We start from the raw sequence: 20,103 nt of genomic DNA on the forward strand, positions 1-20,103 counted from the left end.
TCCATATGTGCCATTCATTGTACTTGAAAAAAGTACTGGTGGAAATAATTTGAGAACTAGAATGAAGTTGCCCTTCTGCAGAGAGGATTTGCATTTGCTGCCTCAAGGAGCCTAGGGACTACTTTAAATTAAATTCACAGCTTGAGGTTTGGGAATATCCATTTGATATGAATTCTGACTGTTAAGTCCAAGTGAGGGCTGATTACTAGCCCTTCTTTCTGGATAATCCTGAGTATGTAGTCCTTTGTGGTTCCAACTTAATGTGAAGAGGGTCTCCTGTAAGACACTCCACCTTGGGTGAGCTTTAAGCTTTTGATTCTGTTTTCTTCTCATTGTGAAGACACTGAAACCAAAGTTCAGATTTGCCTGGATCGTCAAATGACTTTAAGATTAAAAAAACCTACAGTTACTGCAGTTCTCTACTTACCTCTTGGAGTTTCTGTTTTATTTTAGTTTGGCCTAGTGATTATTTACTATCTTATAGCTCTCCAATGTTGCTAAGGTTTTCTGCTGAACAGCCAGCATGTTTAGTTGTTTTTGATAGGAGGACTGATCCCAGTTAGCCTACTATTGCTGAGGATAACAAGTTCTTGATTTATATTTCAGAACATTATCTGTGGTTTTTGTGTGAGAAATACACACAAAATGGCTGATTGGGAGGTAAAAGAGGAGCAAGGGCAGAAACCAGAGACCAGTTAGGAATGCTGGCATAGTACAAGTGTGAAATGAACGTGGTTTAGATTAGGGTGTACTTAGAAGGAAAGGGCAATAGGATTTGTTGAAGGTCCAACGTAGGACATGACATAAACAGAGAAGTCAGGGATATCTCTTGGGCTTTTGCATGAGCAGCAGGAAAAGTGGAGGTGCTGTTTCTTGGATGGAGAAGACTAGGAGATGATTGGGGAAATAAATCAAGAGTATAGTTTGGAGAATGTTTTAGGGATCCATGTGGAGATGTTGAGTAAGAAGTTGGAGAGATGTGTCTGGAGTTCAGAATAGAGGTCTGCACTAGAAGCATGTATTTGAGAATCATTAGTACATAGATGACTTAAAGCCATGAGTTAATGAGATGGTCTGTGAAGTGAATATAGTAGAGGAATTTTAAAGCATTTAAAGCATGAGCCCTGGGAACTTGGATGTTTTAGGCTTTGAGAAGATGAGGTGGATTCAGCAAAAGGGACTGAGAAGGGGGCAGTCAATGAGGCATTAAAGCCAAGGGAGAGTGGTGCCCCAGAAGCCAAGAGAAGAAAGTATTTCAGGGAGACAGTAATCAGCTGTGTCATATGCTGCTGAAAGTTTGAGTACATTGCTGTGAACTGACAGTTGATGGTTATATTTGAAAAACATTTACTTTTTCAGCTAGCTGATTGAGTAAAGAGGTGGAAATAAAGTCGTATTGAAGGTGGGCTCAACAGAGAATGGTAACTGAGAGAAATTTAGCTATAAAGGAGAACAGAGAAATGGGACAGTAGCTAGAAGGGAATATGGGAATGGGGCTGAGGGAGAAGGATTCTTTGTATTAATGATAGGAATTGTTACCACAAGATTGTATGCTGGTAAGGATGGTCCTGTAGGCAAGTACTGATATGGGGGATTAGGGGACAGTGCAAGAACAGAGATGGGAAATGGAATCCAGTAGGTAAATAGAGGGGTTACCCATAGAGAGGAACACAGACAGTTCATTTCATAGTAGTAGGAGGTTCAGGTTCAAGTGCAAGTGGATTAGTAGAAGTAATATTGGGACAATGTTTCTATTTTCTTAAAGAAACAATGTCATTTGCTGAGAGTGGGAAGGGAGAAAAGTGAAGGAGGCTTGAAAAGTGAGAAATGTTGAACATTTTGTTTGTTTCTTCCTAGACATGTTTACATTCTATTAAGAGGTGGAGTAATTCAGTTAAATTAAAATTTTGAAAACTTCCTTATAATTATGTTGAACTGCTACAAATTATTTTTTAAATATATAACAAAAATTAGGTATAAAGCATTCATAAGTAGAAAGTCCATCCCCTAAATGTTTTGTAAATTAATTTCATAAAGTTAAAAAAATTTGTTCTTGAAAGAATATCTGGAAAACAGGAAAAAAACACCTCCTTTCCAAATCATCTGTATTCCTACCACCCAAGCATAACAGTACTCTTAGGTTTCTCTCATTTTTTTTCTTTTTAATGCTGAATTGTTTGTTTTTAAAAGAATAGTTAGCCGGGCGTAGTGGCTCACGCCTATAATCCCAGCACTGTGGGAGGCCGAGGCGGGTAGATCACGAGGTCAAGAGATCGAGACCATCCTGGTCAACATGGTGAAACCCTGTCTCTACTAAAAATACAAAAATTAGCTGGGCATGGTGGCACATGCCTGTAATGCCAGCTACTCAGGAGGCTGAGGCAGGAGAATTGCCTGAACCCAGGAGGTGGAGGTTGCGGTGAGCTGAGATCGCACCATTGGACTCCAGCCTGGGTAACAAGAGTGAAACTCTGTCCCCCCCGCCAAAAAAAAAAAAAAAAAGAATAGTTATAGTCATGCTTTATATGGAATTTGTTATTCTGTGCTTATCAGCTAGCCCTATAAATATTTTTGCCTGTTATCAGATATACTTTTTATAACCGTCGAATAGTTGGCTCATTATTTTCTGAATAATACCCTATTGTTGGACATTTAGGTTAATAATTTTTCATTGTTCCATATAATCATTTTGAATAAATGTTCCTAAGAAACTCATTGTATGCATACCTTTCATTACATGATATGCTGTCATATTTTTGAATCATGTAACTTAGAAAATAATTCTGGCTTGACTTTTTATTGCAACTTCGTAGTCACACTATGTTAAAGTAGATTCTCTTTCCTAATTTTACTAATTATATATTAGTTTTAAAGTCAGTGCAAGGAGGTGGGTGAGGTGGTGCATTCCTTTAGTCCCAACTACTTGGGAGGCTGAGGCAGGAGGATTGCTTGAGCCCAGGAGTTTGAGGCTAGCCTGGACATCATAGTGAGACCCTCATCTCTGAAAACAAAAAACAAAAACACCAAAAACTGTTAAAGTTGGTACAAGGAAACAATGTGTGTGCTGGCAGTATTGATATAACTTTAAGAGTATAATTATAATCTTATACAAAATTTTAGAGTATATATTCAAAGCAAGAAACATTAATTTTTTAATAGGTTGATCCGAGGATTAGTTTTGGATCATGGTGCCCGTCATCCAGACATGAAGAAGTGAGCAGAAGATGCATTTATCCTTATTTGCAATGTTTCACTAGAATATGAAAAAACGTACATGTTACTTTCTCATTATAACTTTAGAAATTGTTTTTTTCTAAAGTTGTTTTAAAATCTTTTTCCTGGGGCCAGGCGCAGTGGCTCACGCCTGTAATGCCAGCACTTTGGGAGGCCAAGGCAGGCAGATTACAAGGTCAAGCGATCAAGACCATCCTGGCCAACATGGTGAAATCCTGTCTCTACTAAGAAAAAAAAAAAAAAATTAGTGGGTATGGTGGCTTGTACCTGTAGTCCCAGCTACTCAGGAAGCTGAGGCAGGAGAATCGCTTGAACCCAGGAGGCAGAGGTTGCAGTGAACCGGAATCATGCCACTGCACTCCAGCCTGGCAACAGAGCGAGACTCCGTCTCAAAAACAACCAAACAAAAAATCTCTCTTTCCTTCCAGATGTATGGTGTAACTACGTCCACCTTTTTTTCCTTTTTTCTCCTGCCTTTACTAGCTGGTTTTTATTAATCTTTTAGAGTCGTGAACTCTGGTTTCTTTTATGACTGTAGAAGAGAAAGAGAAATTGGTAAAAGCTGAAAGAAAATTTATTGAAGATAGAGTACAAAAAATAATAGACCTGAAGGACAGTCTGTGCTCAGTCCAATAAAGGATTCATTTTCATTAATCAGAAGGTGAGAAAGAAAGTTTAGATTTTAATTATTTGTAAATGTTCTTATACATTTCTAAGTGTGGTCTGTGGACCCCTAGGAATTCCTAAGATTTTTTCAGAGAGTCTGTGAGGTCAAAAATTATTTTCATAATAATAATTATGCCTTTTACATTGAATTGACATTTGCAATGATGTTGAAAAGCAATCTGTAAAACTGCTGGCATCTTACAAATCAGAGAAGTAGCACCAATCTATACTAGCAGTTATTGCATTCCTTACTGCCACACCACTGCTCACTTGCAGTGAAAAAAAAAGGCAGTCAGTTTCATTTAAGAATGTCTTGATCAATTGCTAAAACTTATTAATTGTATTAAATTTGGATTCTTAAACATGCATCCTTTTATTATTATGTATGATAAAATATGAGGCATGCACAAAACTTTTTTTTTTTTTAAGATAGGTTCTTGCTCTGTTTCCCAAGCTGGAGTGCAGTGGAAGACTTATAGCTCACTACAATCTTGACCTCCTCGGCTCAAGTGATCTTTCCACCTCAGTCTCCCAAATAGCCAGGACTACAGCTGTGTGCCACCATGCCTGCTTGATTTTTAAGTTTTTTTTTTTTTTTTTGGTAGAAGCAGGGTATTGCCATGTTGTGCAGGTTGGTCTCCAACTCCTGGCCTCAAGTGATCCTCTTGCCTTGGCCTACCCAAGTGTTGGGATTATGGAACTAGAAACAACAAAGCACTTCTATTGCTTACCAAAATATGCTGGTTGTCTTGAAGGAAAGCACTTGTGTAATTGTTTGAATTGCGAGCTAAACTAGCTACTTTTTCATAGAATGCCACTTTTACCTGAAAGAATGACTGGCAGACAAACTATGGTTATTTAGATATGGGTATTCAGTAGATTTTTCTCAAAAATGAATGAAGAAATCCTATCACCTAAAACAACTGACAGTATTTGTTGGTAATAATATTTGAACTTTTAAACAAAAATTAGAATTTCAGAAAACTTGTATCTGCCATGTGAGCTTGACAGCTTTCCGGTACTTAAAAGACCTTCCTGTTAATAGTAGTGACAAATGTGACTTTTTGTTCACTGAGGTAAAGTTTCCACATGTATAACATAAAATGTGGCAACATGTGGAAACTTTGTGTAACTCAATGAACTAATACTACCTACGTGACTAAAAATGCATGATTTTTATAAAATCGTACATGGATAAATAATCCATTCAGTGTTCTAATTACACCAGTGTGTTTTAATGTGAGATAGTATTAAAAGCTCATTGCTGTGGTTTCATAGTGAAACTAACCTTTGAGAAACTATTACTTTTTGAGTTTTGGTATAGTATCAAAGGAGAATTTCCATAATTGTCTGAAAGGTTATTAAAATATTACTCCTTTTACAATATTTATCTGTGTGGGGCCAGATTTTCTTCATAAACTTAAACCAAAATAACATATCATTCCAAATTGAATACTGAAGCAGATATGAGAATCCACTTGTTTTCTATGAAGATAGACATTGAAGAGATTTGCGAAAGTGTAAAATAATGCCAGCATTAGCTCACTATATATATTTTTGCTTTCAAAAGTATAGTAAATTTTAATTTAAAGCATTGTATATATTAACATAAAATGGGCTTATTATTTAAATGAATTAATAAATATTCAAAAATTTTCTTAGTTTTTATAACATGATAAATATTGTAGATAGAGCTTACATACACAGAAACTCTTTGGGTACTTAATAATTTTTAAGAAAATAAAGTGGTGCTGAGACCAAAAGGTTTGAGAAATACCGGTTTAAAACATGTTTATCATTTTTATGCTAACTTGCTTATAGGGAATCGATCCGTTTTCCTTAGATACTCTTGCAAAACATGGAATAGCAGCTCTCTGCAGAGCAAAAAGAAGAAATATGGAAAGGTAAGCTTGCAGATAATTATATAGCCCAAGTTTTTAACAGAGTAAATGGAAATTAGCCCATGTATTTTCCTTTTAGCTTATGTGTAAATGTTGTTGAACAAAAGAGTAGCATAAAAAATCCAAATTTTGTTCTTAGTTTCAGTAAATAATTGAACTGTCAAAAAGCAAGGTTGTTAACTTACTGCAGAACTTTGTTGAAGTATAAGGAAAGTTTTTATCTTTTTAAAACATTTTAAAAACAAAATAATACAACATAATACAGCATGATCTCACTTTTATATATGGAATCTAAAAAAGTTGAACTCATAGAAGTAGATAGTAGAATGGTGGTTATCAGGGACTGGGGCAGTGGGAGGGGAGGGGCATTGAGAACATGTAGGTCGAAGGATACAAAATTTTAGTTAGGAGGAAGAAATTCAAGAGATCTATTGTTCAACATGGCAACTATAGTTAATAACAATATATTGTTATTTTAAAAAATGTTTTGCAAACCCACCCAAGAATACACAATGTATTGTATTCTTAGCTTGATTTAGCCATTCCACAGTATATACATATTTAAAAATATCATGTTGTACTCGATAAATATAGATAATTTTATTAGTCAATTAAAAAACAAAACCCAAACAGTACAATACAGTAACAATACAGTCTTTTGCATATCTTTTCTTCTCTAAGAAATTATTATTTATGTTTTTCATAATTGAGCTATGGCGACATATATGTAATTTCAGACTCTCTCTTGCTTGTGGTGGAATGGCTATGAATTCTTTTGAAGATCTCACTGTAGATTGCTTGGGACATGCTGGTCTTGTATATGGGTACACATTAGTGAGTATTTCTGTGAATAGTAGTTATAAAGTGAATACCAAGCCTTTCTTTTTTTAAAATATTACTTGATCTTTTATTTCATGTTTTGTGTTTTCAGATCTAATTCACAGAACAGATTTTACAATTTATTTACCTAAATGTTAAGAGTTCAGATATAACTTAACTCCTTTAAAATGTATCTTTAATTATGCTTGATAAGAAAAATTCACATGAAGATTGCATTCAAGTATAAATTAAGTGTTGATTTTAGAATGACATTAAATATTAAAGTTATATATTTTTGTGCCGTCCTTTAGGGTGAAGAAAAGTTCGCTTTTATTGAGGAGTGTGTTAACCCTCGCTCTGTCACCTTGTTGGTTAAAGGACCAAATAAGTATACTCTCACACAAATCAAGGATGCCATAAGAGAGGGACTTCATGCTATCAAAAATGCCAGTGAAGATGGTAAGCTCTTGTGATGGATATGACAGAGTCTCGCTCTGTGGCCCAGGCTGGAGTACAGTGATGCGATCTTGGCCTACTGCAACCTCCGCTTCCCAGGTTCAAGTGATTCTCCTGCCTCACACTACCAAGTAGCTGAGATTACAGGTGTGCACCACCACACCTGGCTAATTTTTTATATTTTTAGTAGAGATGGGGTTTCGCCATGTTGGCCAGGCTGGTCTTGAACTACTGGGTTCAAGCAATCTGCCTTCCTTGGCCTACTGAAGTGCTGAAATTATAGGTGTGAGCCACCATGCCTGGCCTTTTAAAATTTTTTAAAAAAATTTTACTTTTAAATTTTAAATCTTAATCTATTTGTTTTGAGACCAGGTTTTGAAACAGGCTAATTTTTGTATTTTTGATAGAAATGAGGTTTCACTGTGTTGCCAAGGTTGGTCCTGAACTCCTGGGCTGAAGCAATCCACTTGCCTTGGCCTCCCAAGTGCTGGGATTAGAGGCATAAGCCACTGCGCCTGGCTGCAAACCACACACACACACACACACACAGACAGACAGACACAATTTTTTTTGAGACAGGGTCTTGCTCTGTCACCCAGGCTGGAGTACAGTGGCGTGATCATGCAGCCTCAAACTCCTGTGCCCAAGTGATCCGCCCACCTTAGCTGGACAACAGGTGCATACCGCTACACCTGGCTAATTTTTTTTTTTTTTTGAGTTGGAGTTTCACTCTTGTTCTCAAGCTGGAGTGCGATGGTGTGATCTCGGCTCTCTACAGCCTCTGCTTCCCAGGTTCAAGAAATTCTCCTGCCTCAGCCTCCCAAGTAGCTGGGATTACAGGTGTACCCCACCACACCTGCCTTACTTTTGTATTTTTAGTAGAAACAGGGTTTTACCATGTTGGCTAGGCTGATCTCGAACTCCTGACCTCAGGTGATCTGCCTGCGTTGGCCTTCCAAAGTGCAGGGGTTACAGGCGTGAGCCACTGTGCCCGGCCTACACCTGGCTGATTTTTAAATCTTTTTGTAGAGATGAGGTCTCTCTATGTTGCCCAGGCTGGTCTTGAACTCCTGGCCTCAAGCAGTCTTCCCACCTCAGCCTCCCAGAGTGCTGGGATTTGCAGGCATGAGCCACCACATTCAGCTGATGTTAAGCATCTTTTAATGTGTGTATTTGCCCTCCACATGTTTGTTGAATTATCTGTTTAAATCTTTTGCCCTTTGAAAAATTGGATCGTTGGCCATGCACAGTGGTTTTCACCTGTAATTCCAGCACTTTGCGGGGCCAAGGTGGGAGGACTGCTTGAACCTACGAGTTTGAAACCAGCCTGGGCAACATAGCAAGACCATGACTCTACATACATACACACAAATATCCAGGTGTGGTGGTCTGCATCTATAGTTCCAGCTACTTAGGTGGCTGAGGCAGGAAGGTCACTTGAGCCCCAAGAGTTTGAGGTTACAGTGAGTTATGATCACACCACTGTACTCCAGTCTGGGTGACAGAGCAAGACCATTTCCAAAAAAAAAAAAAAGGAAAAAAAAATTGTGTTATTAGTTTTCTATTTCTGAGTTTGAGAGTTCTTTGTATAAATATTGGATACAAGTGCTTTTTCAGGTATATGATTGGCAGATTTTTCTCCTCTATGACTTATTATTAACAGTGCTTTTCAGAGAAGTTCTTAATTTTGATGAAATCTAATTTATTATTTTTATTCTCTCATGAATTATGCTTCTGGTGTGGTATCTAAAAAATCTTTACCTAACATAGGGTTACAAAGATTTTCTTCTAAAAGTGTTATAGTCTTAGGTATTACATTTAGGTCTGTGATTCATTTTAAGTTAATTTTTATATGTGGTACAAGTAGGATATAAGTTCATTTTTTCATATAAAGGTATCAGATTGTTTTAGTCTTATTTGTTGAAAAGACTTTACTTCTTACTACGGAATTGCCTTTGCTCCTGTATAAAAAAAATCAATTTTTCATATTTGTGTGGTTCTATTTCTGTGCTCTTTTTTCTGTTCTACTGATGTATTGTCTATTTTACTGTTAATATCCTACTGTCCTGATGGCTGTAGCTTTATAATAAATCTTGAAATCAGTATTGTTAACTCTCATTTTAAAGTTATTTTGGCCATTCTAAGTCTTTGGCATTTCCATATGAATTTTAGAATCAGCTTGTCAATTTCTACCAAAAAGACTTCTGCTGGGATTTTGATTGGAATCTTTTTTTTTTTTTTTTTTTGGTTTTGTTTTGTTTTTGAGACAGGGTCATACGCAGTTGCCCAGGCTGGAGTGCAGTGGCATGATCATGGCTCACGTACTGGGCTCAAGTGATTTTCCCACCTTAGCTTCCCAAGTAGCTGGAACCACAACCGTGCATCACTCTGCCTGGTTAACTTTTTTATTTTCTGTAGAGACAATGTCTCATTATGCTGTTGTCCAGGCTGGTCTAAAACTCTTGGACTCAAGTGACTCTCCCACTTTAGATTCCCAAGTAGCTGGAACCACAACTGTGCATCACTATGCCTGGTTATTTTTTTCATTTTCTGTAGAGACAACGTCTCATTATGTTGTTGCCCAGGTTGGTCTCAAACTCTTGGACTCAAGCAATCTTCCCACCTTGGCCTCCCAAAGTGCTGGGATTACAGGTGTGAGCCATTGCACTTGACTTGATTGGAATTTTATTGAATCTATAGATCAATTTGGGGATAGTTGATATCTTAATAATGAGCCATCTAACTCATGAATATCATCTTATCTATTTATTTGAGTCTTCTTGAATTTATCTCAGCAATATTTTGTAATTCTTAGTATACAAGCCTCACTTTTCCCCCCATATTTATCTCTCTATATTTCATTTATTTTTTTGCTATGGTATATGTTATTTTTAAAATTTCAATTTCTGATTGTTAGTTGTTAATACATAGAAATATGGTTTATTTTTATACATTGATATTGAATTCTGCAAGCTTGCTAAATCACTTATTAGTTCTATTAGCTGTCTTATAGGCTTCATTGAATTGTCTATATAACTTATCGTGTTGTCTGCTAATAAGACAGTTATATTTTTTTCCTTCCAATATGGATATTTAAAAAATTTCTCCCTTATTTCATGGGCTAGAACTACCGGTATAATGTTGACTAGGAATAATGAGAATGGACATCCTTTCCTCATTCCTGATCTTAGGGGGAAAGCATTCAATCTTTCTCCATTACGTATGATGTTAGCTATAGTTTTTTTTTTTGTTTTTTTGTTTTTGCCTCAAAAAGTGACATTTATTCAAAGAAAAAAAAAATGACAAGATGTCCATCCCTTGGCTCCCTTCCCTCCCGCCTCCTGCTACTCCTCAGCTCCTCCCAAGACTGAACTCTGGCTGGGGTTAGGTGGCAGGACAGCCCCTCGGATGAGGTCAGCAACACTGAGGGGCATTTCCTCAATGGAGGTGTTGTAGAAGGTCTCTATGTCTCGAAGAGTCTGCTTGTCTTCTTCTGTCACCATGTTAATAGCCACACCCTTACGGCCAAACCATCCACCCCGACCAATTCTGTGGATACAGTTTTCCCTGTTGGTGGGAAGGTCATAGTTGATGACTACAGAAACCTGCTGCACATCAATGCCTCTGGCCTGCATCAAGAAAGACAACTCTTCAGCATATGCATGAGAGTCTATCCCGAAGGGATGACACATGGATATCCATGTAGGCAGCCAAGGAAAGCAGAGGAAATAAGCATCCCTGTTCCCCCAAAGACCTTAGGCATGCCAGATTCTATTCCAAGTTGCTACTTTCCTGAGAGGGGCACTGGATGTCCCCTTGGAGAGGGAATCACCTTGGATAGCTATAGGTTGTTATCAGGTTGAGGAAGTTCTCTTCTGCACCTAGTTTGCTGACAGTTTTTAATCAGGAATAAATGTGAAATGTCAAGCTGGGGGTGGTGGATCACGCCTGTAATCCCAGCACTTTGGGAGGCCAAGGCGGGTGGATCACCTGAGGTCAGGAGTTCGAGACCAGCATGGCCAACATGGTGAAATGCCATCTCTTCTAAAGATACAAAAATTAGCTAAGTGTGGTGCCAGGCACTTGTAGTCCCAGATACTTGGGAGGCTGAGACAGGAGAATCTCTTGAACCTGGGAGGTGGAGGTTGCAGTGAGTTGGATTGTACCATTGCACTCCAGCCTGGGCAACAAGAGTGAAACTTTTTTTTTTGACACACACACACACACACACACACTCTCTCTCTCTCTCTCACAGAATAAATGCCCAATGCTTTTTCTGCATCTATTAAGATGATCATATGATTTTTTTCATTTAGGTTTTTTTTTTTGGGGGGGGGGATGGAGTCTTGCTTTGTCACCCAGGCTAGAGTGCCATGGCAAAATCTTGGCTTGCTGCAACCTTCGCCTGCCAGGTTCAAGCAATTCTCCTGCCTCAGCCTCCTGAGTAGGTGGGATTACAGGCACACTACCACACCCGGGTAAGTTTTGTATTTTTTTTAGTACAGATGGGGTTTCACCCTGTTGGCTTGGCTAGTCTCAAACTTCTGACCTCAGGTGATTTGCTTGCCTTGGCCTCCCAAAGTTCTGTGGGTATAGGCATGAGCCACTATGCCGGGCATCATTTAATTTTTTAATGCAGTAAATTACATTGATTGATTCAACTGTTCAACTAACCTTACATGCTTGGGATAAACGATATTAGTTGTAATGCATCTTTTAAAAAATTTAATGGATTACATGTTTTTAAATTGTGGTAAATATACATAACGTAAAATTTACAGTTTAACACTTTGTAAGTGTACAGTTCAGTAGTAGTAAGTGCATTCACAGTGTTATGTAACCATTATCACCACCCATCTCCAGAACTTTTTTTCCTTGCAGAACTGAAACTCTGTACCCATTAAACAATAACTCTCCATTTCCTACCTACCTCTCCAGCCCTGGGTAACCACCATTCTACTTTCTGTATCTATGAGTTTACTCTATGTATCTCATATAATTGGAATCATACAGTTTTTATCCTTTTGTATCTGGCTTATTTCACTTTGCATAGTGTCATCAAGGTTCCTTCATGTTGTAGCATGTGCCAGAATCTCCTTCCTTTTTACTGTTGAATAATATTCTATTATATGTATATACCACAATTTATTTGTCTATTAATAGAAATATGTGTTGCGTTTCATTTACCTTTTGGCTATTGTAAATAATGCTACTATGTGTATTATCCTTTTTATGTATTGTTTGACTTAACTGGCTAAAATTTTGTTAAGAATTTTTACATATATATTGTAAGGGTCTGTGTATATTTTTTCTTATAATACTTTTATCTTTTTCAGTGTTAGAATAATGCTGTCTTCATAGAGTGAATTGGAAAGTTTTTCTTGTTCAAATTTCTGAAAGTGTTAAGTTATTGTGGAGAATTGGTACTGTTTCTTTCTTAAATGTTTAGTAGACTGTCAATAAATCCATCTGAGCCTGGAGTTTTCTTTGTGAGAAAGCTTTTAATGACAAGTTCAATTTTTTTAATAGACATAGACCTATAAAGGTTTTTTTTTGTTTGAGTGAGCTTTAGTGATTTGTGTCTTTTGAGAATTTGTCCACTTCATCTAAGTTAGGACCATCAACTACTATCTAGGATCTAAATCTGGTTTGCTGGCTGTTTTGGGTAAATAAAGTTTTATTGGAATGTGGCCATATTACTTTGTTTGTGTACTGTCTGTGGCTATTTCTGGGTTACAGTGGCAGAGTTGAATAGTTGCAAAAGAAATGCTATGGCCTGAAAAATATTAACTGGCCTTTTACAGAAAGTTTACTGACCTCTCTGATCTACAGTTTCAACTTTGGTCATGGCTCACTGAAGCCTTGACTTCCCAGGCTCAGGCAGTCCTCCCACCTCAGCCTCCCAAGTAGCTGGGATAACAGGTGTGTGTCACCACACCCAGCTAATTTTTGTATTTTTTGTAGAGAGAGGATCCTACTATGTTTCCCAGGGTGGTCTTGAATTTCTGGGCTCAAGTGATCTACCTGCCTTGGCCTCCCAAAGTTCTGGGGTTACAGGAATGAGCCACCATACCCTGCCCTTTTTTAGTTTCTTAAGGTGGAAGCTGGGGTCATTAGTTTGAGAACTGTCTTCATTCCTAATATAGGTGATAGTGGTATAAATTTCTCTTTAAATAGTGCTTTAGGAATGCTAAAATTTTGATACCTTGTGTTTTCACAAGGAATGGGATCAGGGAGGTTTTCAAAGATTCTAGTAATCTCTTTCTTAAGGTGGGTGGTAGGTACATGGATACATTTGTTTATTTGTACATTTATTCTTTATATTCTACACATATAAATATTCTTTTGAGTGTATTCTGTATTTAACAAGGAACTTCTTAAAAATGTGAATGGGAGGTAATGATGTAATCATCTGGTAGGTAAACAACTCTTTGATTATATTGTGAAGTGAAGCAGAAAAGGGGTAGTAATTTTAAAATGATGTGAGATAAAAGGGAGATTATTTTTGTACTGTTTTGTTTTAAAGATGGGTGATTCTGAAGCAAATTTACTGATTTAAGTAACAGTCATAAACTTTATGAAACCGTACAAGTAGCAGATATAAAAGTCATATCCTGATGTGAAAATTGATGTGTTTAACCAAAATTCTTGCTTTAGAAAATAGTACCACTTAAATTTTTTCTTAGATAGCAGTTTGAGTTCTGCTCCAATACAAAAAACAAATACTTCATTGAGTTCCAAGAATTCCCTATCAAAAACTATGGCCAAATTATCTTGGCCTAAAACATTTTCATGTCAGATATTGTAATCAGTTACATGTCAATATAAATTAAAAATAATGACCTCTTAAAAGTAGTCATAAGGCTGGGTGCGGTGGCTCAATGCCTGTAATCCCAGCACTTTGGGAGGTGGAGGTGGGTGGATCACTTGAAGTCGGGAGTTCAAGACCAGCCTGGCCAACATGGTGAAACCCCGTCTCTATTAAAAATACAAAAATTAGCTGGGTGTGGTGGTGTATACCTGTAATCTCAGCTACTTAGAAGGCTGAGGTAGGAGGATCACTTGAATCTGGGAGGCAGAGGTTGGAGTGAGCTGAGATCATGCCACTACACTCCAGCCTGGGTGACAGAGTAAAATTCCATCTCAGAAAAAAAAAAATAGTTATAAAGAGATTAAGGTATAAAGAAATTATTCTCATTTACCAGAGGATAAGCAGCGAAATAAGCTGTTTGCAGCCAGTTATCTGTACTATGCCTATTTATTTAATGACATAGAACCTCAAAATGTTTCATAAGACAACTAATTATTGAGCTGTGCAATTTATTTGATTTCTGTAGACAGTAAAACATAGTTGAATAGTTAATTGCTTTTTTTATCTATCTCTTTTTTGGTCTTTATGGCATGTCTTGCCAATCATCTTTTTTCTCTCCGATAGGTTGTGTGGTTCCTGGGACTGGTGCAGTTGAAGTGGCAATGGAGGAAGCTCTTGTTACATACAAGAAAAGAGTAACAGGAAGAGCTCATCTTGGAGTCCAAGCTTTTGCTGATGTTTTACTCATTATTCCCAAGGGATAACTACCCTTTCTGCCAAATAACAACTGGTTAGACACAAAGGTGTTTAATTACAAATTGCACATATTATCTGATAGTTAATGGAGTAGACAGACAGGCATTTATATGCATTTCCTTATACAGTTTTCTCTTAGGTATTTTACAACTAAAGCAGGGAAACTTTTGGGATAACAGCCCAGAATCCTTGCACCGTCTCGTGAAATAGCCAACTTATCCCCTTGTTTGCTTCTCTGAGTTCCAAAAATTACAGTGGCTCCAAAAATTTCCTTCAGAAATGACTCATGATTAATTAATCATAATGAAAAAGTTTAGAACTTAAAATGTAGTTAGATTTTATGGTACATCTTTGCTTTGTTAGTGGTATCCAAATGCAATCAATTTGTAAAGAGTGAGGACTTGAGGCTGTTTAGCATTCCGAGATATAACCTTCCGTTTGTCATCACCATTATAATTCCTAGAAAAAGAGAAAACAGAATTTTTCCATGTAGCAACCTAAGGACAGAAAACAACCATTCCTTTCTCTTTGCCTTAATTGGTTTTGAACCACCTTAGAAATATCCTAAAATTACTTTAAAGATGCTCTTACCATGAATCAAAACATTATTAACAATACTAGCAAAATCTCTTTGCTAATTTCTATTAAAATTATTCGTAATTTGTGAAATCTTTGTGAATTAGATTTCTTTTTCTTTTTTTTTTTTTTGAGACGGAGTTTCACTCTTGTTACCCAGGCTGGAGTGCAATGGCGCAATCCCAGCTCACTGCAACCTCCACCTCCTGGGTTCAGGCAATTCTCCTGCCTCAGCCTCCTGAGTAGCTGGGATTATAGGCGCACATCACCATGCCCAGCTAATTTTTGGTATTTTTAGTAGAGACGGGGTTTCACCATGTTGACCAGGATAGTCTCGATCTCTTGACCTTGTGATCCACCCGCCTCGGCCTCCCAAAGTGCTGGGAATACAGGCGTGAGCCACCACGCCCAGCCTGTGAATTAGATTTCTATTTTTTCTTTCCCTAGAGCAGCAAAGTCAGTATGATCCTGTTGTTGACAGAAATTGGTAACCCCAGAATACATTGGTGGTACCTTTTTCCTCACCAGCTGGTGATTTGGGACCACTTGGAAATGAGCCTGGTTTGGAGTGTGGGTATCTCCAACCCTGTTACCACAGGTCATGACTTTCCTCATGAAGATGAGGGGTACAAAGGTGCTGCAAATATTCTGGTTTCCCTAGCAAGTGCCTAGGAAGAATTGGAGGGTATGTGGCTAGTGGCTCTAGAGGAAACAAGAACATCACTCTACTTCCTTCCACACCAAAAAAACAAAAAACAAACAAACAAACAAAAACCTTTTGCAAGGAGGGAAATGAATGTAGTAGGCTGGAAATGGGGAACTCTGATGTCCTCAGAATTTAGTGTGATGTGCAAGGGGAAATGTTTAAGTAAATATAAAAACTACTAGGTAGATGAAATAGTAATTTGATTTAGATTAAAAGTGGAAAAGGGAGTTGATTGCCATGTTATAGATGTGTTTTTACAAGACTAAAGAGTATTTTTATATTTGATATATGTGAAGGTATTATGCATCTATATTTATTATTATTTTTTATTCCTAAAGGTTCTTGCTCAGAATGCTGGTTATGACCCACAGGAAACACTAGTAAAAGTTCAGGCTGAGCATTTCGAATCAAAACAACTTGTTGGCATAGATTTGAATAAAGGTAAGAAAGTGAAGGAAAATTAGCTGCTTAATAAAGAGAGTATTCTTCAGTTATCCAGATCTTCTAGTAAAGGAGTGGAGGTTTGGGTAACTTTAATATTTAAATTTTAGATGCCTATAATTTATTTTTGAGCTTCTTAAAATATTCATTCATTTAAGAAATAGTTATTAAGTACTTGTTTTTCTCTTGGGCTTCACATAGAACAAAACAGACAAAATTATCTGCCCCTGGGAGCTTATGTTGTAGTGGGAGAAGGTAGTCAGTAAATAATAACTTTAATAAATAAACTCCTTCAGCATTGTAGAAAGAAATGAATTATATGACAAAGAGTGGTATAATAATGATCACGAACCCTAGTACAGGAGGGTAGAGAAAGAATGACAGCTTTAAGAGGTTGATCAGGATAGGCACCATTGAGAAGATGTCCGTTGAAAAAAAGTGGAAGGAAGTGAGGAAATTAGCCATGTGGGCAACTGGGGTTAAGTGTTCTAGGAAAAGGGAACAGCCAGGGGAAAAGCCAGTGTCTGATGTTTTTGAGGAAGGAGGAAGGAGGTATGAGAGGTGACAGAAGCTTACATCATGCAAAGGCATTTGGGCCAGTCTCAGGACTTTGGCTTTTCCTTTAGAGGAGCAGGGAGCAATTTTGAGTAGAGGTGTGACATGGCCTAATTAATTAATATATGAGACAGTCTGGTTCTGTCGCCCAGGCTGGAGTTCAGTGGCATGATCTCAGCTCACTGTAACCTCTGTCTCCCAGGTTCAAGCATTTCTTTGGCTTCAGTCTCCCAAGTAGCTGGGATTAACAGGTGCCAGCTGCCATGCCTGGCTAATTTTTGTATTTTTAGTAGAGACAGGGTTTCACCATGTTGGCCAGGCACATGGCCTAATTATGTTTAAGAGGATCACTCTGGCCACTTTCCACTCTGTGGAGAAGTCAGCTGAATAAGCAGAAGGTTGGAGTTGTAATCAATTGTGGTGGAAAAGATTGGCTGGAGTAGGTTGTGGGTGAGAGGACATCAGCATTCAGTTTTGGCAGAGTCAAGGTTGAAGCATCTGCAATCTTTTAATTAAAGAAGTTGGGCCAGGCGCGGTGGCTCAAGCTTGTAATCCCAGTACTTTGGGAGGCCGAGGTGGGTGGATCACCTGAGGTCAGGAGTTCAAGACTGGCCTGGCCAACATAGTGAAACCTCGTCTCTACTAAAAATACAAAAGATTAGCTGGCCTGGTGGCATGCACATGTAATCCCAGCTACTCAGGAGGCTGAGGGAGGAGAATCACTTGAACCCGGGAGGCGGAGGTTATGGTGAGATGAGGTCTTGCCGTGGCTCTTCAGCCTGGGCAACAAGAATGAAACTCTGTCTCAAAAAAAAAAAAAAGTTGGATATATGGGTCTGGAGTTGAAGGAAGAGGTCTGGGTTGGAGATTAAAACTTGAGAGTCAGGCTGGGCGCAGTGGCTCATGCCTGTAGTTCAGCACTCTGGAAGCCGAAGTGGGCAGATCACTTGAGGTCAGGAGTTCAGACTAGCCTGGCCAACATGGTGAAACCCCATCTCTACTAAAAATATGGAAATTAGCCAGGCATGGTGGAGAGCACCTGTAATCCCAGATACTCACGAGGCTGAGGCAGGAGAATTGCTTGAACCCAGGAAGCAGAGGTTGCAGTGAGACGAGATTTCGCCACTGCACTCCAGTCTGGGTTACAGAGAGAGATCTCTGTCTTAAAAACAAAAACAAAACATCACAACCTCCCCTGCTCCCAACCTTGAGAGTCATCAGATGTGTATGGTTGAAATCTAAAAATCTGGATGAGATCACCTAGGGAGTAAGTGTAGAGAGAAAAGAGTCTATAACTGAACCTTTGGGTACTCCAACATTGAGAGGTCAGGGAGGGAGAGGAAGAACCAGTGAAGTAATCAGAAAAAGAGCCACTAGTGCAAAAGAAAGAAAACCAGGGGAATGTAGTGTCCTGGCAGACAAGAAAGAGTAAGCAGGAGAGTGTGATTAACTGTGTTAAATATTGATAGATGAGGCCTGAGAATCAACCATTGGATTTAACAATATGGAGGTCATTGATGACCATGACAAAAGTAGTTTTGGTAGTGTATTAAGTATTTTTAGAAGGTACCAATTAATATTAATAGAAAATACTAATATTTTGGTATTAAAATTGTTTTTACTTTGCAGGTGAGCCAATGGTAGCAGCAGATGAAGGAGTTTGGGATAATTATTGTGTAAAAAAACAACTTCTTCACTCTTGGTAAGTTTGTATGAACATAAAGTGAAAGACCTTTAGAGTTATAATTGATAATATTAAGATGAAAATATTTCTATTATTTTTGTCACTCTACAGTGGAAAAATTGTCAAGTGTATGAAAGATGTAGTATTCAGTTATTAGGAATAGCTTCTGTCATTTTATAGTCCATAGTCCCTTTTATGTTTTAGGTCTAGCAGTGTTAAATTATAAGAAAAATTAATCTATTTCAGGGGGAAGGTAAAGGGGAAATTTTGCTGAAATAGTAGCACATGCATGGTGGAGAAAATCAAATGATATTGTAAAAATAAGCTCAATTTTGTTGGAATATAAATCAGGCATCCACCTTATCAGCAAAAGAGTTGAAATTATAATACAAAGGGTAACATTTGGGCCAGGCGTGGTGGCTCACGCCTGTAATCCCAGCGCTTTGGGAGGACAAGGCAGGTGGATCACCTGAGGTCAGGAGTTCAAGACCAGCCTGGCCAACATGGAGAAATCCTGTCTCTACTAAAATAAAAAATTAGCTGGGTGTGGTGGTGGGCACCTGTAATCCCAGGTACTCGGGAGGCTGAGGCAGGAGAATTGCTTGAACCTGGGAGGTGGAGGTTGCAGTGAGCTGAGGTGTCACCATGCACTCCAGCCTGGGCAACAAGAATTAAACTCCGTTTAAAAAAAAAAAGGGTGACATTTCTATTTATAATAGCCTTGTCTCATAAAATATCATACAACATCATTAAAGAACCAAGTACCCTACATAGCTAAAGATTGCTGGGGGAAAAAGTTAAGAGTGGGTTAGGTAGGCTTTACTCACTCTCTAATTTTTTTCTTTAGCACAGTGATTCCCACCAACATTCTCCTGGTTGATGAAATTATGCGAGCTGGGATGTCTTCTCTCCAAGGGTGATGGAATTCAAAATCAACTCTTAAAGAAAATGAAATGTAATACCCTTTATATCTGACTACTTTTGTGTAGCCTGAGCCATTCTGAATTTCTGCACAATAAATGCAGTTTATATCTTTCGGGTCTTAACAGTCTCAAAAATATTTCATCAAGGTATGAAGAACACAAGAAATACATTTACAGTAAAGGAATAATAATTGAAATATTTCCCCAAGGGTCCTAACTTCCCACATATATGTTATATGCTATTGCAGTTTTTATAACATAGGATATTTATGATTCTTACACCTTTTGGAAAGTTTTAATTAACAACATAGAGTTTTAATGCACCCAAGTAAATTTCCAATTTATCAGAGGGTATAAATGTAGTAGGACAAAAATGTTTCATTTTCTCTCAAAATTCTTTCAGTGATTTCTTGCTGCCACTCTTTCCTCTTGTAAATATGGAATATAGCTCTGAATTGCATTGTTTATAGTATCTGACTCAATTTATTTTGTATATCATCTATTATATTTTACCTGACGTTTTTGTGTATATGATCAACAATTTACGCTACTGTGCTAGCTCTGGTAGTTCTCTG

General features: G+C 37.9%; 1 protein-coding gene and 1 non-coding gene across 2 annotated transcripts in view; one reads left to right on the forward strand and one right to left on the reverse strand.

Annotated features, from left to right (window-relative positions):
• The window catches only part of CCT6B (chaperonin containing TCP1 subunit 6B), a 47,603-nt gene extending 27,962 nt beyond the window's left edge, over positions 1–19,641 (forward strand). Inside the window, 12 exon segments of the mRNA XM_002806847.7 lie at positions 3,160–3,270; positions 3,740–3,763; positions 3,765–3,848; positions 3,850–3,895; positions 5,722–5,804; positions 6,539–6,635; positions 6,932–7,079; positions 14,512–14,641; positions 16,260–16,366; positions 18,551–18,623; positions 19,453–19,510; positions 19,513–19,641. Coding sequence (XP_002806893.5) covers positions 3,160–3,270; positions 3,740–3,763; positions 3,765–3,848; positions 3,850–3,895; positions 5,722–5,804; positions 6,539–6,635; positions 6,932–7,079; positions 14,512–14,641; positions 16,260–16,366; positions 18,551–18,623; positions 19,453–19,510; positions 19,513–19,548 — 997 coding nt within the window. The 3' untranslated portion in view covers positions 19,549–19,641.
• Positions 10,775–10,915, reverse strand: LOC118154343 (small nucleolar RNA SNORA67). Its single transcript, XR_004744210.1, has one exon. It is a non-coding gene; the product is annotated as a small nucleolar RNA SNORA67 (small nucleolar RNA).
• Positions 19,642–20,103: the final 462 nt, after the last annotated feature.

This window comes from Callithrix jacchus, chromosome 5 (genome assembly GCF_049354715.1).
Source record: "Callithrix jacchus isolate 240 chromosome 5, calJac240_pri, whole genome shotgun sequence".
In the NCBI taxonomy this organism is placed as follows: Eukaryota; Metazoa; Chordata; class Mammalia; order Primates; family Cebidae; genus Callithrix; species Callithrix jacchus.